Consider the following 26,332-nt stretch of genomic DNA (forward strand, 5'->3'; position numbering starts at 1 on the left):
TTCACTTTGTTTTATGAGGTTTTTTCGATATCATTACATATATTTATTTTTCTTCTTTTGTTATCACTGTTTGCAGTTACTGCATTGGCGATTTAATCACCTTATCTTGCAATGCAGTAATATATCACTGTGTGAGATTTTGCATTACATCTATGGTCACACCATTTGTTTCTTATTTTACTTGATATCATATTAGCGCTACACTTTTCTTTATATAGTTTTTACCACTTTTTGCAAAAACATATATCAAATGTTCAAAAAACACAGGTGTGTACATCTTCAGGAAAAATGTAAAAATGTATGGTATGTCTATGAGAACTACAGGGGCTAGATTTTAGACACACACAAATATTACTGTCTGGACCTTCAACACAGTCAGGATCTAATCTTCAGAAGAAAATGTCTTTTAGCTGTTGTCCTTCTTTTAAAACATTATTCTCTGAGTGTCTCGTGAGCAGTGATGGAAGTATGTTGGCGCTGTTATCTTGAATCCTCTACAATTGGCTAGCACTAGCCACACAATGGGGCTGATTTACTAAAGGAGTAAAGCTCGTTCTTAGCAAAGTGAATGTTAGTAAATAAGGTGACTGTGTTCACTTTACTAATCATGTGCAAAGGAAATTAAAAGAAAAGCAATGCATTTTTTTCCTAAAATGTAACTGGCTTGTTTAAGTGAATATACCTTCACTTTACTCTCTGAAGTGGAATGCCACCCCCTGAATGCCTGTTTTTCAATCTTGAAGGGGATTTTACAATGTTACAATGAAATGCAGTGCCGCAACTTTTACTGTGTGGTTCCACTGACTTTAATCAGCTCGGCAGGTGTAATGGTGGCCTAAACTGATATGCTGGGTTAAATCTAGCACGCCACGCGATAAAGAGTCTAGCCTGAACTGCCCCGCTTGGCAGTAAGGTAAATAACCAATGTGGGTGTCGTTACTACAAAGCAGATACTGTTTTTTTACCGCAGTCCCCTTCCCCGTTTGAACAAGGCCTAAACTCCAAGAAGTCAACCCCATCGTGTCCATCTGTTCTACTTCACAGACAGGACCCCTCCTAAAAAGAGGGCCTTCACAGACAGGACCCCTCCTAAAAAGAGGGCCTTCACAACAGACAGGAACCCTCCTAAAAAGAGGGCCTTCACAACAGACAGGAACCCTCCTAAAAAGAGGGCCTTCACAACAGACAGGAACCCTCCTAAAAAGAGGGCCTTCACTGACAGGAACCCTCCTAAAAGAGGGCCTTCACAACAGACAGGAACCCTCCTAAAAAGAGGGCCTTCACTGACAGGAACCCTCCTAAAAAGAGGGCCTTCACTGACAGGAACCCTCCTAAAAAGAGGGCCTTCACTGACAGGAACCCTCCTAAAAAGAGGGCCTTCACAGCAGACAGGAACCCTCCTAAAAAGAGGGCCTTCACAGCAGACAGGAACCCTCCTAAAAAGAGGGCCTTCACAGCAGACAGGAACCCTCCTAAAAAGAGGGCCTTCACAGCAGACAGGAACCCTCCTAAAAAGAGGGCCTTCACAGCAGACAGGGACCCTCCTAAAAAGAGGGCCTTCACAGCAGACAGGAACCCTCCTAAAAAGAGGGCCTTCACAGCAGACAGGAACCCTCCTAAAAAGAGGGCCTTCACAGCAGACAGGAACCCTCCTAAAAAGAGGGCCTTCACAGCAGACAGGAACCCTCCTAAAAAGAGGGCCTTCACAACAGACAGGAACCCTCCTAAAAAGAGGGCCTTCACAACAGACAGGAACCCTCCTAAAAAGAGGGCCTTCACAACAGACAGGAACCCTCCTAAAAAGAGGGCCTTCACTGACAGGAACCCTCCTAAAAAGAGGGCCTTCACTGACAGGAACCCTCCTAAAAAGAGGGCCTTCACTGACAGGAACCCTCCTAAAAAGAGGGCCTTCACTGACAGGAACCCTCCTAAAAAGAGGGCCTTCACTGACAGGAACCCTCCTAAAAAGAGGGCCTTCACTGACAGGAACCCTCCTAAAAAGAGGGCCTTCACTGACAGGAACCCTCCTAAAAAGAGGGCCTTCACAGACAGGAACCCTCCTAAAAAGAGGGCCTTCACAGACAGGAACCCTCCTAAAAGAGGGCCTTCACAGACAGGAACCCTCCTAAAAGAGGGCCTTCACAGACAGGAACCCTCCTAAAAGAGGGCCTTCACAGACAGGAACCCTCCTAAAAGAGGGCCTTCACAGACAGGAACCCTCCTAAAAGAGGGCCTTCACAGACAGGAACCCTCCTAAAAGAGGGCCTTCACAGACAGGAACCCTCCTAAAAGAGGGCCTTCACAGACAGGAACCCTCCTAAAAGAGGGCCTTCACAGACAGGAACCCTCCTAAAAGAGGGCCTTCACAGACAGGAACCCTCCTAAAAGAGGGCCTTCACAGACAGGAACCCTCCTAAAAGAGGGCCTTCACAGACAGGAACCCTCCTAAAAGAGGGCCTTCACAGACAGGAACCCTCCTAAAAGAGGGCCTTCACAGACAGGAACCCTCCTAAAAGAGGGCCTTCACAGACAGGAACCCTCCTAAAAGAGGGCCTTCACAGACAGGAACCCTCCTAAAAGAGGGCCTTCACAGACAGGAACCCTCCTAAAAGAGGGCCTTCACAGACAGGAACCCTCCTAAAAGAGGGCCTTCACAGACAGGAACCCTCCTAAAAGAGGGCCTTCACAGACAGGAACCCTCCTAAAAGAGGGCCTTCACAGACAGGAACCCTCCTAAAAGAGGGCCTTCACAGACAGGAACCCTCCTAAAAGAGGGCCTTCACAGACAGGAACCCTCCTAAAAAAGGTGCTTCCTGTTTTAAACACTTGATACTTCAGCCAGAAAACATCCCATTATGGAGCAGTGGCCAGGGAGCCCACCCTCACTTTCCCTTGCCTGACACCACACAGATCCAGGGTCCTGTCCAATAGAATAGTTCACTCTCAAGCCAACTGAATAAATAACCACAGAACTGACAGCAAGTATTCATCAACCCCAAGTGATCGCAGAACCCCTATAGCTGTGCGGTGCTGAATGCCTCTACCACCTATGATTGGCTGTTGGCTTTGACAGCTTCCCAGTGGGATAGTTCAGGCAGGTTCGGAGTCATGTCTGAACACGCCTGAGCTCACCCCTACAGGCAATCAGTAATTTCAGAAGAGGCCACCAATGGCAATCCTTCCTTTATTTTCATGACTGCTATCCAGTCATAACATATTGAAAACCAATATGTTAAATACATACCCTTCTGTTAGGCAGTGTGTTAAAAGAGAAGTGCAGGATATGAAAAAAACCTACATACCTGGGTGGATGTAGCATTATTCCAATGCTGCATTTGTCTTCCGCCACCTCTAATGCTCCGTACACACGGTCGGATTTTCCGATGGAAAATGTCCGATCGGAGCGTGTTGTCAGAAATTCCGACCGTGTGTGGGCTCCATCGGACATTTTCCATCGGATTTTCCGACACACAAAGTTGGAGAGCAGGAGATAAAATTTTCCGACAACAAAATCCGTTGTCGGAAATTCCGATCGTGTGTACACAAATCCGACGGACAAAGTGCCAGGAATGCTCAGAATAAATAAAGAGATGAAAGCTATTGGCCACTGCCCCGTTTATAGTCCCGACGTACGTGTTTTACGTCACCGCGTTCAGAACGATCGGATTTTCTGACAACTTTGTGTGACCGTGTGTATGCAAGACAAGTTTGAGCCAACATCCGTCAGAAAAAATCCTAGGATTTTGTTGTCGGAATGTCCGAACAAAGTCCGACCGTGTGTACGGGGCATAAGACTGAGAATTGAGAGATCAAAGACCACAGATCACTCAGTTCTCGGTTTTCACCGAGCAGAGAGCCGGTGACTGTCGGTCAGCAGCTCTCTGCTCTCTCCTCCAGCACTCACTGGAGTGCCAGGCTGCAGGAGTGGCTGGCTCAGGCTCTCAGCAATGCACCGAGAGCCTGAACATCAAAGTCAGAATCCCTCTAGAGTCTGGACTGGGTAAATGATGTTAGCCAACAGTGGGCTTTAGCCTGCTGTCAGCTGAATATGGGTCACGGGAATGCAGGATGCAATACACTCCTGTGATCCCCAGGACAAGTATGGCCAAAAGAGCTTTGGTCATACTTCTTCTTTAAATCCAACTCTGTTGCAGAGCAAGGTTACTACTGCAATTCAAAACTTTCAGGAGGTGTTTGACAGTGTGTGCCCCACTGTACAATGTGGTTCCTCTGCTAACCCCTACATCACTGTTTTGTTCTATTATGACTTAAAGAACAGTGGGAGGTAGCAGTGTGAGACCAGGAATTTCACACACTTGTGGAGTTGAGTAGCAGCTGTGGTAATAGAACTGCAAAAGAGTCAAAATGAAAAGGTAAGTATTCAACATATTCATTTACAGGGTTTGATGCTCTGCCTTCTTTCGGCTACTGACAGGGTGGCTTTACCATTTTTTTTTTTATATTTTTCAGGGAATTCAGTGATGAGATTACTGGCTTGCCTCTGAATATCCAAGGCGGTGTACCTGCAAATAGCTTTACAGGATTATTGGATACTCTCTTTTACACGACAGGCACACCCAAAACTCCAAGGGAGCAAAGCAAAGAACTATACCACTGAAATCAGGCTGGAGTCCCTCATAGGCTGTAGGTGACCTAGTCCAACAGGCTCCTCCTATACTTGAAACATTACTTTTGGGCGAACTGAATCCTTCCAGGAAATTTCCCATCAAGCTAAACACCATTTGACCAAGGTTACCACTGTCTGACTCACAAGGTGCACAATAGTGCCAGGATACTAAAGCATTGGTTCAACATCAATGCCAGTGAGGTGACTACCCTGGAACTTCAGCTGGTCATACACACATTTTTTTTGTTTCTCCATCCTTGCTAAACAGTGTTGATGGGCGTATCTCCCACTGAAGCTATTGTATTCTGACAGCCAGCGGCGCTGCCTGTGATTATACCTGAACAGTGTCTGCATCTGATTGGATATAGACATTGTTCAGTCAACAACTTTTCATTCAAAGGATGACGGCAGGATGGTGCCAACAGGGCCAATTCTGGCCAGCCTGATGAAATTTGCTTTATGTATGGCCAGCTTTATACATGGCTTCAAGAACAGTATTTCACAGAACGAAGGATTCAGTTTTAACAAATCAAGATCGAAATTTAAAAAAAAAAAAATCTTATTTGGATAGGTGGCAGGGGAAGGGGGTATAAATAGGCATTTGAGCCACGATTTTACTGCCCCAACAGCTCACCATAAAAAAAACATATAGCCAAGGGGGCTGTACACATGGCATTGCTGTGATGTTTTTTAACAAAAAACAGCAAATTTAACTTGGTTTGCCAACTTTGGCAAGTACCCATAGAGGTCAATGGGAGCGTGAGCCAAACACTCAGGTTGTGGCACGGCAAGCCCATTAAAAATCTCTGTTTGCCCCCCAAAAAAATAAATAATAAAATAAATAAAGACAAAAAAAAACACAACAGGAATTCAGGAGATGACACGAACGACCAACATTCAATCCATGTATGGATGGGCAGGCCGATTGTACCAAAATCAATCCATCAAACAACTTGGGTACAACCAGCATGTCAGATTTTTAGCACGTAATTATTGCCAGCAGCTATAGCTGCTAGCAGTAATCACTGTGTTCTCCGGGTAGAAACGGCTCCCCGTGCCCACCCATCTGGAAAACACAACAGCTCCACGGGTGGGATTCCCCCATCAGCACAGACTGTGTTGAAAGGGGAATCCAGCTATTTTCTTTCCTGCAACCTGTGGTTGCAGGAAAGAAAGTCGCATAACCTATGGTCAGCTTTAACGTTTACTAGGTCTGAGAAGAGTATCATTATTATATACTGGCAGCAGGTTGTTATTGTCAAAGCACTCAATACACAGTCAATCATTAGTGATCCTTCTATCATCTTACCTGCTTGATTCCACACTGAAGCTGCCACCATCCAGAAGTCGGATTTTGCAGAACAAGATCCCATTAACAAAAGGAACAGAAGACAGTTCATCCAACTCAAAATCCACCCGAAACTTGAATTTCTTCTTTTTCATCATCATGAAAGCCATACACTGGAATGAGGAGGCGAGATGTTGAACAGATGATGCGGCAGAGTAACAGAGGCAAGCACAAGCAATGACCTAACAACGATAATGAGATTTGGCCCTCAGGATACAAAAGTGAATACCTATACAATGTTATATTCAGATTCCACTCCCAGAAATCTATAAAAAAAACGTTTTATTCCACGAAGCAGCTTGATGTCAGTGAGATGTAGATTTTCCAGTCACTGTCTGCTTCTGCTTTTCTGGGAAGACGATGATCATCCTCTGCTCTGTGCTGCAATCACCTTCCTCCCAGTGTCCACTTCCTTTAACTGGAGCTCCTGACTATGCACACTGTGAGGTCACATTCTTCTCTTCTCCAATTTAAATGTCAACATCGAGTCCCACCCTACATCAGAAATCTCCATGGGTTACATCAGGGCAACAGTCACTAGAAGGGGGTAGAAACTCATCAGATACCAACATAATCTCAAATCACACCAAATACACTGCCCACCCCCTATAGTGTGCGCCTAGGAGGACGTCATCCCATCGTATTGGTATTACCTAGAGACTTGCTTCACATAAGTATATGTCCAGCCACTTCACATATCAGATGTCAGTGATCAGCAATGCTCTATGTCTTCATCTGATTGTATTTTCCACATTGATTACAGCCGCCAATCAGATCTCATCAGTATGGCAGTCTCTGTATAAGGGTCAGTGTGCAGTTATGGCCCCCAATAGCCCCCTACTGCACACAAATATCAGCTATGTGTCTAGAAATCAGATGTCTGGCTGTATGAGATCTGTATGTGTATGAGACATCTATATGTCAGATCTGTAGGTGTATGGGATGTGTATATATGGGATGTGTATATATAAGATGTTTGAGTGTATCAGATGTGTATGTTATGTGTATATCTGGGTGTATCAGATGTGTAGGTGTATGGGATGTGTATATATGAGATCGGTATATATAGGATGTCTGAGTGTATCAGATGTGTATGTTATGTGTATATCTGGGTGTATCAGATGTGTAGGTGTATGGGATGTGTATATATGAGATCGGTATATATAGGATGTCTGAGTGTATCAGATGTGTATATCTGGGTGTATCAGATGTGTATGTTATGTGTATATCTGGGTGTATGTTATGTGTATATCTGGGTGTATGTTATGTGTATATCTGGGTGTATCAGATGTGTAGATGTATGGGATGTGTGGGTATATGAGATGTGTGGGTGTAATTGATGATTGTGAGCTCCTATGGCTCCCCTCACACACATCTATCACAATGCTCCTGGGAAGCAGTCCACAGATGTGCTCAGCTGGCTCCTGCTCAGACCTGGAGGTGTTTATATCGTCCTGGAGGTATTTTCCTGAGCTCTCCGTCCCCTGGAGTCCAGTATGTTGCCCCTTCGGCAGTCCCTAAGCTGCAGCTCCAATATTTGCAATCCTAGTACAGGCTGCCGGTTCCCCGGTCTGAAGAGATCGCTTCCTCCGTGTTCCGCCCGGATCGCTGTCTTTGCTTCCAGTCCCCACCAGGCTTCCGTACCTGTCCGTGTGTCAATAGTGTTGTCTTAGTGGTGTCACCTGGTGGGGAGATCTGGTATTGCAGGTGTAGGAAGTCCTGCTGGCAGGACTGTATGGGATGTGTATATACATTGTACGTGTCGTACAATGACATCTAGCGAGGCAAACTGGTAGTGCATGCGGAATTTTAGAGATTCTTTCCTATAGCATCTACAGCACTTTTAGTAAGCCAAATAAGAATATCATAGATCCCAAATGTCCCTGATTTCGAGGGACTGTCCCTGATTTGGAGCAATGTCCCTCATTTCTCCTCATTTGTCCCTCATTTTGGTGTGATCTATATAGATGTATATAAAATGCACCATTTATCTATCAAAAAGTGTTTTCCAGCGCTAAACCTTTTGACCCCTTTCACACTGTCAGCGTTTTTCAGGCGCTACAGCACTAAAAATAGCGCCTGTATAGCGCCTGAAAAAAGTGGCTCCTTTCACTCCAGTGTGAAAGGCCTCAACCTAGGCTGGACCTAGGGTGTCACAAAAAGTCCTGCCAGCAGCTTCTTTGGAGTGGTGAACTCACCGCTCCTCCACCGCTGCTCCCTTTTGAAATCAATGGGGCAGCGCTGCGATACTGCCGGCAAAACGCTAGCGGGGAGGTTTTAAAAAAAATAATAACAAATAAATAAAAATAGCGCCGCTTTATCGCCGACGCCCCAACCCCCCCCCCCCCCACGCGTGAAAGGTCTCTTCATCTGATTCCTAAATGGCTGCATTGGTAAATTCCAAAAGCCACTATAAAGGAATAGTAGTGGTAAAAAAAAGCACTTGTGAGTTTAACCTATCTTGTTTTTTGTATTCTCCTTTAAGGGGGTGTGGCAAGGGGTGTGTCCTATGCCTGCATATTTTTGCTGATAGGTGTCCCTCATTCCCATCTCAAAAAGTTGGGAGGTATGGAATATTGTTACTGTGTTGGGACCCAAAAAGAGAATGTTTACCAAGACAAATAATAATGGTCTTATGAAATAAAAACACTCACAGCTGCCTTCTCCATTATTGTCAGCTTTATTTTAGAGGTGCACAGAATAGAAATTTTGGTGCCAAAAATGAAAATGCAGGATGCACTGGACTGAAACCGAAACCGAAAATGACAGTTTTTAAAAAAGTGCATATATTTTTATATATATAATTGTATTATATTCAATTTTTTAATTATTATCATGAATTTAAATGAATATGAATTTATTGTTGGTCATTATCGGCACCTTTAGCCCAAGAAAAGCTCAAGAAAAAGGCATCCCTTTAAATTCTATGTATGTCTTCACACTGGTCCATTGCGCTGCATTTTTGGTCAGTTAAAAAAAAACCGCACCAAATATGCACCTCCCCGTTGAAATGCATCAAAAACGCGGCAAGAAAGCATCAATAACTCACCCGTGTTACATTTTTGATGTGGTCTTTGAGTCACATGACCTATGAAAAACACACCATAAGCACAGTAAAATCGTGGCAAAATCGCGAGAATTTTTGGCGCTGTTATTGTGTAATCGCAAATTGCAGATGACACCATTTTCGGTCGATATGTTTCGGCCGCTGAAATTTTGGTGCATCTCTAATTGTATTATTTATTACAGGTACTTAAATAGCACTGCCAATGAAACAGTGCTTTACTCATATATTGTCCATTCACATCAGTCCCTGTCCCCAAGGAGCTTACAATCTAATGTCCCTAACTCACATTCATGCATACACATATTAGGGCCAATTTAGACCGAAGCCAATTAACCTACCAGCATGTCTTTAGAGTGTGGGAGGAAACCGGAGTCCCCAGAGGAAACCAACACAGGCACAGGGAGAACATGCAAACTCCAGGCAGGTAGTGCAATGGTTGGGATTCAAACCATCGACCATAGTGCTTCAGTAAAGACAAAAGAAATCAAATCTTTATTTATTCTCTTTTATCAGTGATATTTTAAACTAGCGCTGGGTCGCCTCACTTCCAGATTTTGTCTAGGTAATTTCCTCTGCCCCCCGTCTTACATGTGATCCAGCTCCAGTGTCAGGACAGGACTTTCATTATTACCAAAGGGACAAATGCCAAAGTGGTCGTCCCCATCTCCATGAGCTGTGAAGTACTTTAGCAGCATTGGTTGGAGTCCTGTCCTTTTTGCACCCTTCTCTTAAGCACCACTAAGCAGTCACCTCTTCTTTGTAAAAAACACAAAAAATATTGCGCTACCTATAGAAACTACCCCCCAAAAAGCAGCAGTTAAACAGTGAGATGTACACCAAGATAACTAATAAAAAAGAAATAACCACGCTAAATATAAGTGAAACACGTGAAGTAATCTTGAAAATTTTCCGTTAGGAAGTACATATATAAATGAAAAAAGCGTTAAAAATATTATAAATTAATTTGTGAAAGATACATGGGTCTACACATGTGCACATGAATCAAACATGAGTGTCCATATATAATATCTGTGAATCAAAATAAGTGTCCATATATAATAACAAAAAAATAAATGTGGGGTAATGATCGAAAATCAGTCTGAAAGAGACTCCTTGGGTGAATCCAACCAGAGTCAATGGTGTGAAAAATGTGAGTGACACCCCATACAATATCCACAAATATCCAATAATTGCGCTTACCGCAAGGCAAGCGAACACCAACCTGTATTACGTCTTGGTATAGAGAATCCAGATGGTACTCTTAAACTGTATACATCATAGCTGAAGGGATGTAATGAGGACACCAGACTTCCATCTCATAGACATGTAAATAAAAAGAAACTGGCCATAGTGTAATACTGCCACACTAATTAAAATTGAAAAAGGTGGGAAACTTACACTTAGTGCATAAAGGTACAGCAGGAAAAAAGAGCCAGAGTGAACACTACCAAACTCCATAGTGAAGATGAGACCCCACACTCCGTGCAAATAATGTGTTCAGTATCAGTTTACCACACCACACTACGTGATCCAACACCAGGCAAATAGTGCGCTTACCGCAAGGCAAGCCAACAACAGCTTGTATTTAAAAGTAGTATGAGAGATTCACTGGCGTTCTGGACTGCTAGCGGCAGGAACCGGAGGACACAGCAGAGACTCCAAAATGACATCTCACACGCATGTAAATAAAAAGGAACTGGCCATAGTGTAATACTGATAAAAACAATTTAATAGATAAAGGTAGAAAACTCACATGAGTATATAAAAGTACAGCAAACAGCCGGCCGGCATAGCGAGCACCCGTCCACACTGAAAATGGCGATGACGTCGACTGGATTCTCTATACCAAGACGTAATACAGGCTGGTGTTCGCTTGCCTTGCGGTAAGCGCATATATTGGATATTTGTGGATATTGTATGGGGTGTCACTCACATTTTTCACACCATTGACTCTGGTTGGATTCACCCAAGGAGTCTCTTTCGGACTGATTTTCGATCATTACCCCACATTTATTTTTTTGTTATTATATATGGACACTTATTTTGATTCACAGATGTTATATATGGACACTCATGTTTGAATCATGTGCACATGTGTAGACCCATGTATCTTCCAAATTAATTTATAATATTTTTAACGCTTTTTTCATTTATATACTGTATGTACTTCCTAACGGAAATTTTTCAAGATTACTTCACGTGTTTCACTTATATTTAGCGCCTTTATTTCTTTTTTATTAGTTACCTCTTCTTTGTAGCCCTCGGCCCGGCCCTGATGTGTCTGTGTTGTCAGTCATAGTCAGTGTGCCATCACTCAGTGACGATCTTCTGATCTCACACTTGGACACAAAGTCAAGTGGTGACCCATCTCAAAGACATCTTCCATACTTCAGTAATGAAGCCATAAAAATGTAAATAGCCCAGGGCCCCATGCTACACAACATCTGCCCCTGAAATAAAGCGGCCAAAATAAAAAGCAATGATTCCTGATTTACTGATTGGCCCCAATGCAGTCCACACTGGGCAAAAGCTTTTTTACTTCACTTTCACCTCACAGCTCCATCAGGCTGTGCTCACTCTATGCATGTGCAGGAGATACATCATCAGTGTCTGCCTGGTGGGTGAAGCAAGAAGACGACATACCTAGAAGAAGAGGTAGATTACATGGAGGCTGTGGGGATGGAATGGATGGGGGGAGCTTGGAGAAGAGCACAACCAGTAAGAGTGATTCTGTCATAATGTGAAGGTACTCTGCATACTTGCACATTATGGCAAATGCTGGTCACTCCCACTACCCTTTATCTCTGCTTTAAAACGTGTCTAAAACCAAAAATTGGAATATACCAGTGCTTAGGTGAGGCGGCTGCATTCGTTTTTTTTCTCTTTAGGCCACCATAAGAGTGGGATGATGAGATGACCTCACCGGCTTGGGAACCCCTAGGCAAGCCGGTGAGGTAATTTCATCGTCCCACTCTTATGGTGGCCTAAAGAGAGGTCATCTCATCGTCGGTGGTGGCTGACCTAGAGTTCCCAAGCCGTGAGGTCATCTCATCGTCCCACTCTTAGGGTGACCTAATGAGTGGACGATGAGATGACCTCTCTTTAGGCCACCATAAGATCGGGACGAAGAAGGACCTCACGGCTTGCCTGGAGTTCCCAAGCCGGTGAAGTCATCTCATCGTCCCACTCTTAGGGTGGCCTAAGAGTGGGACAATGAGATGACCTCTCTTTAGGCCACCATAAGAGTGGGACAATGAAATGACCTCACCGACAAGCCTAGAGTTCCCAAGCCGGTGAGGTCATCTGATCGTCCCACTCTTATGGTGGCCTAAAGAGAAAAAAAACGAATGCAGCCTCTCACCTAAGGACTGGTTCCCAAGAGTTGCCTAGAGTTCCCAAGCCGGTGAAGTCATCTCATCGTCCCACTCTTATGGTGACCTAAGAGTGGGACAATGAGATGACCTCTCTTTAGGGCCACCATAAGAGTGGGGGAAAGGAAATTACTCATCGGCTTGTCTAGAGTTCCCAAGCTGGTGAGGTCATCTCATCGTCCCACTCTTATGGTGGCCTAAACGAGAAAAAAAAATGAATGCAACCGTCTCACATAAGGACTGGTATATTCAATTTTTGGTCAACCAAATCACAGCCCCCACTATCAAGCCCACATGCTTTCCTTTTTGTCACTACACACAATTCATGATCAGAAGAATCATACACCTTAGGAATGGAGGAGAGGCTCTCCCCTGCCGTTCTTAGAACACGTCACATTGTGGGACAATAATATATAAATCCTGTATATCGCAGAGAGGGGTAGGAAGGGGCGGGCGAGCAGAGCAAGTCTTTCACACTCACAGCGGCTCTGTTAACCCCTGCAGCCCTGGAAGTTTTCTGCTCTGGGCAGTATCTAGTGGCATGAAGGAAAGATTTTCACATGAAGCAGCATCCTGCACCATGTGGGAGAAACACATCATTACAGGTAATTCATGTGTTGGTGGTGTACCTCTCCCCTCAAAAAATATTAGTAAATGTCAGTTTTAAAGTAGCACTACATGCAAAACTTATTTTTTCCCATTTGGAATAGAGCAAGTGAGGGTTTTATAACCCCTGTCAGATTTTTTTCCCCCATCTGTGTTCCATTGCAGAGATTTAACTTCACTTCCTGTCCCATAGACAAACAGGAAGTGAGAGGAAATCCCTGCAAATGAAGGGGTTGTAAAGGCTCGTGTTTTTTCACCTTAATGCATCCTATGCATTAAGGTGAAAAACACCTTGCAGTCAACAGCCCCCCCAGCCCCCCTGTTTTACTACCTGAGCCTGAATTTCGTTGGCGCATCCCCGCCGTCCCTCTCTCTGCGGGTTCCTGGCTCTTGATTGGATAGATTAATAGCAGTGCAGCCATTGTCTCCCGCTGCTGTCAATCAAATCCAATGACGCGGGCACCAGGGGCGGGGCCGAGTCCTGCATTCGGCCTCTATGGACGCTGAATGCTGGACTCAGGAGCGTGCCCACAAGGCAACCCCCTCGGGAGAGTGCTTCTCCAAGGGGATTATCTAATGCAGGGAGGAGCCATGAAAGCCGCCAGGGGACCCCAGAAGAGGATGTTCTGGGGGCACTCTGTGCAAAACGAACTGCACAGTGGAGGTAAGTATGACATGTTTGTCATTTAAAAAAAATAAAAAACATCCTTTAGTATCACTTTAGGGAATTCATTGGGGCCCCCAGGCACAAGAACTAGATGACGAACCTTGGCACCCCACATGTTTTGGAACTATATTTCCCATGATGCTCCACTACACTGGGTATAATGTAGTCCAAAACATCTGGGGTGCCAAGGTTCGTCATCACTGACTAGTGTCTCTTCCCTCTATCATTTTTCTTTGGACCAGTGTTTATTTTGGTAGCAAATTTTGCTTTAGTCTAGTTACTTTTGACTAAAATGCCATTTTAGTTTTAGTCATATTTTAGTCATCTGAATTGTTTTAGTTTTAGTCATATTTTAGTCAACTAAAATCTAGTTAAATTGTAATGCATTATTTAAACATTCTCTAAAATTTCCAAACTAATTATGTACTCCTGGAGTAAAAATCTAATAACATGTTTATTATTTATGGTATTAGGTTTGAACATGCACTACAGACACAGATTTATCCGTTGTGATATATATAACGTCTTTATAAATAAAATCAAGTTTCATAAACAAACACATATCTTGCATTTTGACAAACAGAAGTACGAACTTGAAAATACAAAAAGCCGAAAAAAACTGTAAACTCTATTGGCTGTAATGTCATTGCACGTATTACGTGAATATATTACCACAATAAATATTAAGAAAACATATAAGAAAAGCCTTTTTCTAACTTTTTCTCTTTCAGCATCTTAGTAGATGTCCCTATTGATCCATATGTGTAGTGCAATACATGTTTAAACTTTAATGTGCTTTTATTACAAGTTCTGCATGGAATTGTGTTGCCGATTTAGAAATGGCCAGCAGAGTAGTGTTCATTTTGATGTCAATTTTTGATTTAATTTTAGTTATAGTCTTTTGACTAAAATGCCATTTTAGTTTAATGGTATTTTAGTAGACTAAAAAAGTGTTAATTTACGAAAATATTTTAGTTGACGAAATTAACACTGCTGGGGATAACCCAAAATTTAGGATTTTCTTTTACTTTCAATGATAAACAGGACAACTAGAGAGGGTGAATCACTTTAATGGGGACACAGACAGCAATAAAAAAACTGACAGATGTTCTAATCCCCCTCCACGCTATCCAAACCTAAACAAAATGTTTTGTCTATAGTTATACTTTAAATAGACATGTAAAATTACATTAATCAGCCTATGACAGTTTACTATGCTCCGCTATGAATGAATAAAAAAAAAAAATACAAACAAAAAAAATTAAAGCAGAATTCCAGGCAATTTTTTTCTTTCCATGTCCTTGTGCTGATCTCCTACCTTCACCAAGTTTGCCATCCATGTTCTTCTGAGCTCTGTAGTTCCTCTGCAATAGGCTGCTGATCTTGCTGAAAAACCGTTATTGCCTAGTGACATCCTGTTTGTCAGACCGCTGGCTTCTAACCTCTCTTAAGCTCAGCCAGCGGTCTGACACGCCCCATTGTAATCCTCTGAAAGAGCAGGGAGGAAGCAAACATGTTGTTGTAGGCAGAAGGGGTCTCACAGCCCCGGTCTGCTCTGCTCAAGAGGCGCAGACCTCTCTCCTCCCTCCTTCCTGCCAGCAATCTGCCCTCCTTTGTCCCCGCCGCCCCCCCCCCGCTATCTCCCTGCAGAGCGGGGATTATATTAGAAATCAGTTGTATGACACAGCGGGGATGACCCCGCTGTGTCCATCCCACGTCATACAAGCGATTTCTAATATTAATCCCGCTCTACACTGGTTTGGGTCTGGTGGTCCCTGACATTCGGCATTGGTTGTGGTCCCTGACATTTGGCTCTGGTGGTGGTCCCTGACATCTGGGTCTGGTGGTCCCTGACATTCGCCACTGGTGGTGGTCCCTGACATTCGGCACTGGTGGTGGTCCATGGCATTCGGCACTGTGGTGGTCCATGGCATTCGGCACTGGTGGTGGTCCATGGCATTCGGCACTGGTGGGGTGGTCCCTGACATTTGGCACTGGTCCCTGACATTCGGCACTGGTGGTCCCTGACATTCAGCTCTGGTGGTGGTCCCTGACATTTGGCACTGGTGGTGGTCCCTGACATTTGGCACTGGTGGTGGTCCCCTGACATTTGGCTCTGGTGGTCCCTAACATTCGGCTTTGGTGGTCAATGACATTTGCTCTGGTAGTCCCTGACATTCGGCTCTGGTGGTCCCCTGACATTTGGCTCTGGTGGACACTGACACGTTGCACTGGTTTGCATTTATATTAAAATGCTTTGTATTTATAAGGCTGTAATCTGTCATACGTGTGTTATGTGTTATGTGTGTTATGAAGCACAGGGAGAAGAACTCACAGGGAGAAGAACTGGGAGAGAAGCGAAGTGTACAATATAGTGTATATAGTGCAGAGTGTGTAATGTACAATATAATGTCTATAGAGCCAGTGGCGTACCTTGGGTTGTCAGCACCCGGGGCAAGGCAAGTAATTTGCGCCCCCTAACCTACGGACTTTTAGCACTCCCCGAGTCCCTTCCAATACAATAGTACTGACCTACCTGATTCCTATACTGACCATTGCACACTACACTGACCACTATACTACACTGAGAACTACACTGAGAACTACACTGACCACTATACTACACTGAGAACTACACTGGCCACTATACTACACTGACCACTATACTACACTGACCACTATACTACACTGAGAACTACACTGAGAACTACACTGACCACTATACTACACTGAGAACTACACTGACCACTATACTACACTGACCACTATACTACACTGAGAACTACACTGAGAACTACACTGACCACTATACTACACTGAGAATTACACTGACCAGTATACTACACTTACCACTACACTACACTGACCACTACACTGAGAACTACATTGACCACTATACTACACTACACTGACCACTACACTGTCCACTATACTACACTACACTGACCACTATACTACACTATACTGACCACCACACTACACTATACTGACCACCACACTATACTACACTGACCACCACACTATACTGACCGCTATGCTGTCCACTACACTACAATGACCACCATACTGACCACTATACTACACTACACTACACTGACCTCCATACTAAACTACACTATACTGACCACTATACTAACCACTATACTATACTACACGAACCACTATACTGTCCACTATACTACACTATACTGACCACCATACTACACTACACTGACCACTACACTATACTGTCCACCATACTGACCACTACACTACACTAACCTCCATACTAAACTACACTATACTGACCACTATACTAACCACTATACTATACTACACTAACCACTATACTGTCCACTATACTCACCACCATACTACACTACACTGACCACTACACTATACTGTCCACTACACTGACCACCATACTGACCACTACACTACACTGACCTCCATACTAAACTACACTATACTAACCACTATACTATACTACACTACACTGACCACTATACTACACTACATTGTCCATTATACTGACCACTATACTAAATTACACTGTTCACTATACTGACCACTATACTGACCACTATACTAACCACTATACTACACTATACTGTCCACTATACTGACCACTATACTACACTATACTGTCCTGCCTACAGTCTCTCTCTCTCTCGCCCACCCCCCCCCCCCCCGGGGGGCCAGTAACATGACTCTCACGAGGGAGTCTCACTCACCTTCTTGTCCTGGCCTGCATCGGTCCGGAGGAGGAGGATAAGACAGCAGCGGCTCACATTGTTGCTTCTCTCCCCCGCGCTCTGGTTGCTGTCATGTTCAGTGTCCAACGCACTGTGATTGGGTGTATGGGGTCATGTGCGGAGGCGGGACTTCAGGAGCGATCGAGGACAGGCCAGCCCTATGCCTCACATGACCCCCATACGCCCAATCACAGGGCGCCGGACACTTAACATGGCGGCCGGAGCGCGGGGGACACAGGAACTTGAAATTAGGAGGCAGCCAGTAGTGACACATACTGGCGCCCCCCTAAATGTCGCGCCCGGGGCCACGGCACCCCCTGCAGCCCCCACGCTACGCCACTGTATAGAGCAGGAGTGTGTAATGTACAATATAGTGTCTATAGAGCAGGAGTGTATAATGTACAATATAGTGTCTATAGAGCAGGAGTGCGTAATGTGCAATATAGTGTATATAGTGCAGGTGAGTGTAATGTGCAATATAGTGTATATAGTGCAGGTGTGTGTAATGTACATTATAGTGTATATAGTGCAGGTGTGTGTAATGTACATTATAGTGTATATAGTGCAGGTGTGTGTAATGTACATTATAGTGTATATAGTGCAGGTGTGTGTAATGTACATTATAGTGTATATAGTGCAGGTGTGTGTAATGTACAATATAGTGTATATAGTGCAGAGTGTGTAATGTACAATATAATGTCTATAGAGCCAGTGGCGTACCTTGGGTTGTCAGCACCCGGGGCAAGGCAAGTAATTTGCGCCCCCTAACCTACGGACTTTTAGCACTCCCCGAGTCCCTTCCAATACAATAGTACTGACCTACCTGATTCCTATACTGACCATTGCACACTACACTGACCACTATACTACACTGAGAACTACACTGAGAACTACACTGACCACTATACTACACTGAGAACTACACTGGCTGACAGAGGAGGAGGGGGGCTGACAGAAGAGGAGGGGGGCTGACAGAGGGGAAGGGGGGGCTGACAGAGGGGAAGGGGGGGGGGCTGACAGAGAGGAAGGGGGGGGCTGACAGAGAGGAAGGGGGGCTGACAGAGAGGAACTGACAGAGGAGAGGAGGGGGGCTGACAGAGGAGGAGGGGGGCTGACAGAAGAGGAGGGGGGCTGACAGAGGGGAAGGGGGGGCTGACAGAGGGGAAGGGGGGGGGGCTGACAGAGAGGAAGGGGGGGGCTGACAGAGAGGAAGGGGGGGCTGACAGAGAGGAACTGACAGAGGAGAGGAGGGAGGCTGACAGAGAGGAGAGGGGGGCTGACAGAGAGAAGAGGGGGCTGGCAGAGAGAAGTGGGGGCTGGCAGAGAGAAGAGGGGGGCTGACAGAGAGGAGAGGGGCTGACAGAGAGGAGAATGAGGCTGACAGAGAGGAGAGGGGGGCTGACTGAGAGGAGAGGGGGACTGACTGGGAGGAGAGGGGGGCTGACTGAGAGGAGAGGGGGGCTGACTGAGAGGAGAGGGGGGCTGACAGAGAGGAGGGGGGCTGGCAGAGAGAAGAGGGGACTGGCAGAGAGGAGAGGGGGGGCTAACAGAGAAAAGAGGGGCTGACAGAGAGGAGAGGGGCTGACAGAGAGGAGAGGGAGGCTGACAGAGAGGAGAGGGGGGCTGACTGAGAGGAGAGGGGGACTGACTGAGAGGAGAGGGGGGCTGACTGAGAGGAGAGGGGGGCTGACAGAGAGGAGGGGGGCTGACAGAGAGAACAGGGGGCTGGCAGAGAGGAGGGGGGCTGACAGAGAGGAGAGGGGGCTAACAGAGGAGAGGAGGGCTAACAGAGGAGAGGGAGACTAACAGAGGAGAGGGGGGCTAACAGAGGAGAGGGGGGGCTATCAGAGGAGAGGGAGACTAACAGAGGAGAGGGAGACTAACAGAGGAGAGGGAGGCTAACAGAGAGGAGAGGGAGGCTAACAGAGAGGAGAGGGAGGCTAACAGAGAGGAGAGGGAGGCTGACAGAGAGGAGAGGGGGGCTAACAGAGAGGAGAGGGAGGCTGACAGAGAGGAGAGGGGGGCTAACAGAGAGGAGAGGGGGGCTAACAGAGAGGAGAGGGGGGCTGACAGAGAGGAGGGGGCTGCTGCTACGATCATACCTTTGGGTTCCCGCATCCTGCTGTGCTGACAAGGTCTCAGGCTCCCCTGTCACCTCTTGTCTCCCACGGTCCCCAGCTGTGGTGGAGCAGGAAAAGGGCGAGGCTGAGGCTCCATGAGATGAGGACCGTGAGGTCGGTCGGAGCTCGCGGCTGCTTGCCTCTTACACAGACAAGCTACACCGGCGGTCTGTGATATGGAGCAGAGAGGCGCGCGCTGCACAGTCGCCCAGGCCAAATAATAAATACAGAGCTATGGGGCGGAGGATGGGACACAGACAGAGGCGCTGGATATTATTTGTGCCCGGGTTTCCAGGGGACAGAAACCCAGGCACAAGTTGCCAAACCTGTACTGTCCGGGTCAATCCCGTACGGGTGGCAACCCTACATGCAGGAAGGTGTGTTTAGCTGAGAAAACCACTCCTCCTCTCCTGAAGACTCCTGGGATGTATGACATCATTTGTAATCTGTAATCGGGAGCAGTGATCAGTGTCATGTCACACACAGCCCCTCCCCCCCCACAGTTAGAATTACTGCCTAGGACACACTTAACCCCTCAGCGACCCCTCCTGGTTAAATAGCTCCAAAAGTGTCCGATCTGTCCGCCATAATGTTGCAGTCATGATAAAAATCGCAGATCGCCGCCATTACTAGTAAAAAAAAATTATTAATTAAAATGCCATAAAACTATCCCCTATATTGTAGACACTATAACTTTTGTGCAAACCAATCAATAAACGCTTATTGCGATTTTTTTACCAAAATTATGTAGAATACATATTGGCCTAAACTGAGGAAAAAAAAATGTTTTTTATATATTTTTGGGGGATATTTATTATAGCAAAAAGTAAAAAATAATTTGTTTTTTTCAAAATTGTCGCTCTTTTTTTGTTTATAGAGCAAAAAATAAAAACTGCAGAGGTGATCAAATACCATCAAAAGAAAACTCTATTTGTGGGGAAAAAAGGACGTCAATTTTGTTTGGGAGCCCCGTCGCACGAGCGCGCAATTGTCAGTTACAGCTACACAGGGCCGAATCGCAAAACGTGCTCTGGTCTTTGGCCAGCCAAATGGTCCGGGGCTTAAGTGGTTAAACATGTATTGCATTATCACATATGGATCAGTAGGGGGCATCTACTAAGTTGCTGAAAGAGAAAAAATTAATAAAAAGGCTAGGAGTACACAATTAGTTTGGAAATTCTAGAGAAATGTATAACCACTAGACTGGAAGGTGCGTGCCCCCTAGTGGCCACAGGGCGAAGCGACATTACAAAACGTTTCGCCCAGCCATGCCATTCTGCCGCAGTACAACTTCGGCGGCTGGTCGGCATGTGGTTAAATAATGCATTACAATTTAACTAAACCCATTAGATTTTAGTTGACTAAAATATGACTAAAACGAAAATGGCATTTTAGTCAAAAGCAACTAGACTAAAGCAAAATCGAAATTTGCTACCAAAATAAACACTGGTCCCCAGAAAAGTGATAGAGGGCAAGAGACACTAGTTCAGTGATGATGAACCTTGGCACCCCAGATGTTTTGGAACTACATTGCTCATGATGCTCATGCACTCTGCAGTGTAGCTGGGGGCCCCAATGAATTCCCTTAATTTGTAGGGATTTCCTCTCACTTCCTGTTTGTCTATGAGACAGGAAGTGAAGGTAAATCTCTGCAATTGGACACAGATGGTGAAAAAAAAAATCTGACAGGGGTTATAACCCTTACTTGCTCTATCCAAAATGAAAAAAGAAAGTTTTGCCTATAGTTCTACTTTAAGTTCCTCTTTAAGCTCTGTATTGTGAGACTGTGATACATAATTGCAACTTCTGTAATGTGACAGAGAAATATTGTGATCTGTATGTGAACTTGGAGGAGGCAGAGTGTCAATCAGAGTAATGGTGAGAGTAATAATCAGGGTAGTAGTGATCAAAGTGATGATCAGAGTACTAATGATCGGAGTAAGGCTACTTTCACACTGGGGTGGGGTGGACGCCGGTGGTAAAGCGGCGATATTTTTAGCGCCGCTTTACCGTCGTTTTAGCGCCACTATTCAGGGCGCTTTGCCGGTGGGTTTGCGGCACTGCCCTATTGTTTTCAATGGGAAGGGGCGCTTTAGGAGCGATGAATACACCGCTCCTTTAGTGCTGCAAAGATGCAGCTTGCAGGACTATTTTGACCATTCTGCAAGCGCATTCGGGCTTACACACTGGAGAAATTTTAGCTATTTTTAGCGCTGTAGCGCCTGTAAAGCGCCTCAGTGTGAAAGTAGCCTAATAATCAGAGTAGTAGTGATAGGCAGGGGTGTTGCTAGGTCTACAAAAGATCTGGGGCTAAAGCCCATAGCAACGTAGTAAAGAAAGTCATATGCTCGGGCGGGCATACACATGTATATAATATATGTGTGTGTATATATATCCCCAGAGAGCCCCCCCTTACATCAGGGTCCCCAGAGAGCCTCCCCCTTACATCAGGGTTCCCAGAGAGCCTCCCCCTTGCATCATGGTCCCCAGAGAGCCTCCCCCTTACATCAGGGTTCCCAGAGAGCCTCCCCCTTACATCAGGGTTCCCAGAGAGCCTCCCCCTTACATCAGGGTTCCCAGAGAGCCTCCCCCTTACATCAGGGTTCCCAGAGAGCCTCCCCCTTACATCAGGGTTCCCAGAGAGCCTCCCCCTTGCATCATTGTCCCCAGAGAGCCTCCCCCTTACATCAGGGTTCCCAGAGAGCCTCCCCCTTGCATCATTGTCCCCAGAGAGCCTCCCCCTTACATCAGGGTTCCCAGAGAGCCTCCCCCTTGCATCATGGTCCCCAGAGAGCCTCCCCCTTGCATCAGGGTTCCCAGAGAGCCCCCTCTTGCATCAGGGATCCCAGAGAGCCTCCCCCTTACATCAGGTTTCCCAGAGAGCCTCCCCCATACATCAGGGTCCCCAGAGAGCCTCCCCCTTGCACCAGGGTCCCCAGAGAGCCTCCAACTTAAATCAGGGTCCCCAGAGAGCCTTCACCCTTCATCAGGGTCCCCAGAGAGCCCCCCACTTACATCAGGGTCCCAAGAGAGCCTCCCCTCCCCTTGGGGACCCCTGCAGAGACTCGGGGCTATAGGCCAGAGATTCAGGGCTATAGCCCCAAAAGCCACCCCCTAGGGACGCCACTGGTGATAGGAGTAATAGATCAGAGAGTAGTAGTGATCATAGTAATAGATCAGAGTAGTAGTGACCATAGTAATCGATCAGACAGTAGTAGTGATAGTAATAGATCATTATAATAGATCAGAGTATTCGATAAGAGAGTAGCAATGATAGGAGTAATAGATCAGAGAGTAGTAGTGATCATAGTAATAGATCAGAGTAGTAGTGATCAGAGTAATAGATCAGAGTAGTAGTGATCAGAGTAATAGATCAGAGTAGTAGTGATCATAGTAATAGATCAGAGTAGTGATCATAGTAATAGATCAGAGTATTCGATAAGAGAGTAGCAGTGATAGGAGTAATAGATCAGAGAGTAGTAGTGATCATAGTAATAGTTCAGCGTAGTAGTGATCATAGTAATAGATCAGAGTAGCAGTGATCATAGTAATAGATCAGAGTAGTAGTGATCAGAGTAATAGATCATAGTAGTAGTGATCATAGCAATAGATCAGAGTAGTAGTGATCAGAGTAATAGATCAGAGTAGTAGTGATCAGAGTAATAGATCAGAGTAGTAGTGATCAGAGTAATAGATCAGAGTAGCAGTGATCAGAGTAATAGATCAGAGTAGTAGTGATCAGAGTAATAGATCATAGTAGTAGTGATCATAGCAATAGATCAGAGTAGTAGTGATCAGAGTAATAGATCAGAGTAGTAGTGATCAGAGTAATAGATCAGAGTAGTAGTGATCAGAGTAATAGATCAGAGTAGCAGTGATAGGAGTAATAGATCAGATTAGTAGTGATCAGAGTAATAGATCATAGTAGTAGTGATCAGAGTAATAGATCAGATTAGTAGTGATCATAGTAATAGATCAGAGTAGCAGTGATAGGAGTAATAGATCAGAGAGTAGTAGTGATCAGAGTAATAGATCATAGTAGTAGTGATCAGAGTAATAGATCAGATTAGTAGTGATCATAGTAATAGATCAGAGTAGCAGTGATAGGAGTAATAGATCAGAGAGTAGTAGTGATCAGAGTAATAGATCATAGTAGTAGTGATCAGAGTAATAGATCAGAGTAGTAGTGATCAGAGTAATAGATCAGATTAGTAGTGATCAGAGTAATAGATCAGAGTAGTAGTGATCATAGTAATAGATCAGAGTAGTAGTGATCATAGTAATAGATCAGAGTAGCAGTGATAGGAGTAATAGATCAGAGTAGCAGTGATAGGAGTAATATATCATAGTAGTAGTGATCAGAGTAATAGATCATAGTAGTAGTGATCAGAGTAATAGATCATAGTAGTAGTGATCAGAGTAATAGATCATAGTAGTAGTGATCAGAGTAATAGATCATAGTAGTAGTGATCAGAGTAATAGATCATAGTAGTAGTGATCAGAGTAATAGATCATAGTAGTAGTGATCAGAGTAATAGATCAGAGTAGTGATGATAGTAATAGAGCTGGGAGTGATGATTGTGGGAGGAGATGTCAGGCATGCAGTATCTCCCCCCTCCTCCTCCTCTTACTCGGTGGACGGAATTCCCTGCTCGCCCCTCCCCCTCTCTGGGCGGTGTCCTGTCACTACACTCTTTCTTGTCTTTCTACATTTTTGGGTTGTCGGCCTGAAGCTCTTCCTGATCCCGACCAGCAGTCCGCATAGACAGACACCGGAGATGTACGATCAGGTCCGGAGATCGATGCTGTGTCGGGCGATGTGTGAAGGATCGGACACTGCGTCTAAGTACGCCGATCTCTTCCATAAGCTGGACATCAATCAGGATGGGAAGGTGGACATCCTGGAGCTCCAGCAGGGACTCCGAGCCTTGGGGATGGCGGTGTCCCCTGGAGCCGAGGAGGTAAGTCCTGGGGAAGGGGGAGTATGGGATCTTCATGTGTGTGGGGGACCATCATAGTCTACTATATATACATACACATGGTGTCAGGCCCAGGATCCCTGATGATCAGTATTGGTCAGGCTGTGCAGTAATAATGATCAGGGTGGGTGCTGTATGATTGGACAGTATACAGTATATATGGCAGTACAGAGTTGGCGGTGTGCCAGCAATAAATTATAATGGGGATTGTCAAATGATTGAAATAAGTTTTATTTCTATCTGTGAAGGTTCTTCTCTATAAGTGGATTTACAGAACTATGTTTGGATATAACTGACCACAGCTGGCCATACATTGCAAATTGTGGTCACTTCCTGAGAAACCAGCTGAAATCCGCTCAGCGGGCGACCTACCGGCCTCACTTCATTCGATAAAGGTTCATCAACTTTTGTCAAAGAAAACGGCTGGGAGATTTTTGTCTGAACAGTGGTTGCGTCCAATCAGATGCAGCCGCTGTACAGATATTTTGACAGTTGGTGGGGCCGGCTGTCAGAACACAATATCCACAGAGGGAGATCTGTTCATCTGCACTGTATAGCATGGATGATGGAACTGACTTTTTTTTTTTTTTTTGGCCCTCAGGCTGGTAGGTTATACTAGTAAGTCTTAAGCTGGATACACACTATACAATTTTCTGTAGATTTTTTTTTTTTTCTCTCAGATTTACCAAAACCATATAATCTGAGGTCAAACCTTTAGGCCCCTTTCACACTGGGGCGGCGTCGGCGGTAACGCGCCGCTATTGTAAGCAGTGCTTTACCGTCGGTATTCGGCTGCTAGCGGGGCGGTTTTACCCCCTGCTAGCGGCCGAGAAAAGGTTAAAAACCAAGAGGCGCTCTGCCAGCAGTATAGCCGCGCTGTCTCATTGATTTCAATGGGCAGGAGCAGTGAAGGAGCCGTGTATAAACCGCTCCGAAGATGCTGCTAGCAGGACTTTTTTTCCCGTCCTGCCAGTGCACCGCTCCAGTGTGAAAGCCCCTTTCTTACTGGAGACAAAGCAGCGGCATTTTCGGGTCGGTTTGCAGGCGCTATTATTAGTGTGAAAGGGCCCTAAGAGTTTCAATTTGTATGCATTCAGACAGGCCCTTGCACTACATGGTCTTGGTAAATCTAAAGGAAATCAGACAACAAAAGTTGTATAGTGTGTGTATGGGGTCTAAGGGCCGGTTCATACTAGAGATCGCACGGAACTCGCTGCGTGCTCCTGTGTGATTCACATGCAGTTCAGTGTAGTGTCATTTGGGCGCAAAGCACACTGCCCCACACCAAAAGTAGTACATGCGCTATGGTTGCAGTGCATTTCCAAAGGTATAGCATGGTACTTTTGTACCATGCAATCTGGTGCAAGCAAATGCACAGCATTTGCGATCCGCGTTTGGGGTGTCATTGAGTTATCATTGACATCCGCTGCAGATAACAACTGCGGTGCGATTTGAACACTGGGTGGGAAATGCACATGGAATGCGGGTTTCCAGCACCACATCTGGTGTGATTGGTGTTTATAGCGGGATGTACACTGATACTATACATTACAGGTGGACAAATCTCCGATGCCCACTATTCAATGGCAGCTGTCAGAATGTCCTAACCCATACCCAAAGCTACTGTTCAGCCAGCAATTTTCCACCTGTCTCCCTCAAATTTCATCCAGCTCAACAGGGAAATTCCCTCGGTGTACGGGCAGCTTTAAAGCGATACTAAAGCATTCTTTTTCTTTTTTTTTTTAAATTATAATAGCAGTCATGTTATACTTACCTGCTCTGTGGAATGGGTTTGTACAGATCAGCCCCCGTC

General features: G+C 45.3%; 2 protein-coding genes across 6 annotated transcripts in view; one reads left to right on the forward strand and one right to left on the reverse strand.

Annotated features, from left to right (window-relative positions):
- Nucleotides 1-7,643, reverse strand: part of EEIG2 (EEIG family member 2) — a 68,288-nt gene extending 60,645 nt beyond the window's left edge. For 2 of the 5 annotated variants that reach the window (XM_073592985.1, XM_073592986.1), the window contains exon 1: nt 5,937-7,643. In XM_073592985.1, the coding sequence (XP_073449086.1) occupies nt 5,937-6,085 (149 nt within the window). In that variant the 5' untranslated portion in view covers nt 6,086-7,643. The remainder of the gene's footprint in view (nt 1-5,936) is intronic. The other 3 variants (XM_073592984.1, XM_073592983.1, XM_073592982.1) reach the window with 3 other exon arrangements.
- Nucleotides 7,644-24,195: 16,552 nt separating this feature from the next.
- The window catches only part of SLC25A24 (solute carrier family 25 member 24), an 85,232-nt gene continuing 83,095 nt past the window's right edge, over nt 24,196-26,332 (forward strand). Inside the window, exon 1 of the mRNA XM_073592987.1 lies at nt 24,196-24,501. Coding sequence (XP_073449088.1) covers nt 24,319-24,501 — 183 coding nt within the window. The 5' untranslated portion in view covers nt 24,196-24,318. The remainder of the gene's footprint in view (nt 24,502-26,332) is intronic.

The sequence above is a fragment of the Aquarana catesbeiana genome, linkage group LG07, assembly GCF_042186555.1.
Source record: "Aquarana catesbeiana isolate 2022-GZ linkage group LG07, ASM4218655v1, whole genome shotgun sequence".
Lineage (NCBI taxonomy): Eukaryota > Metazoa > Chordata > Amphibia > Anura > Ranidae > Aquarana > Aquarana catesbeiana.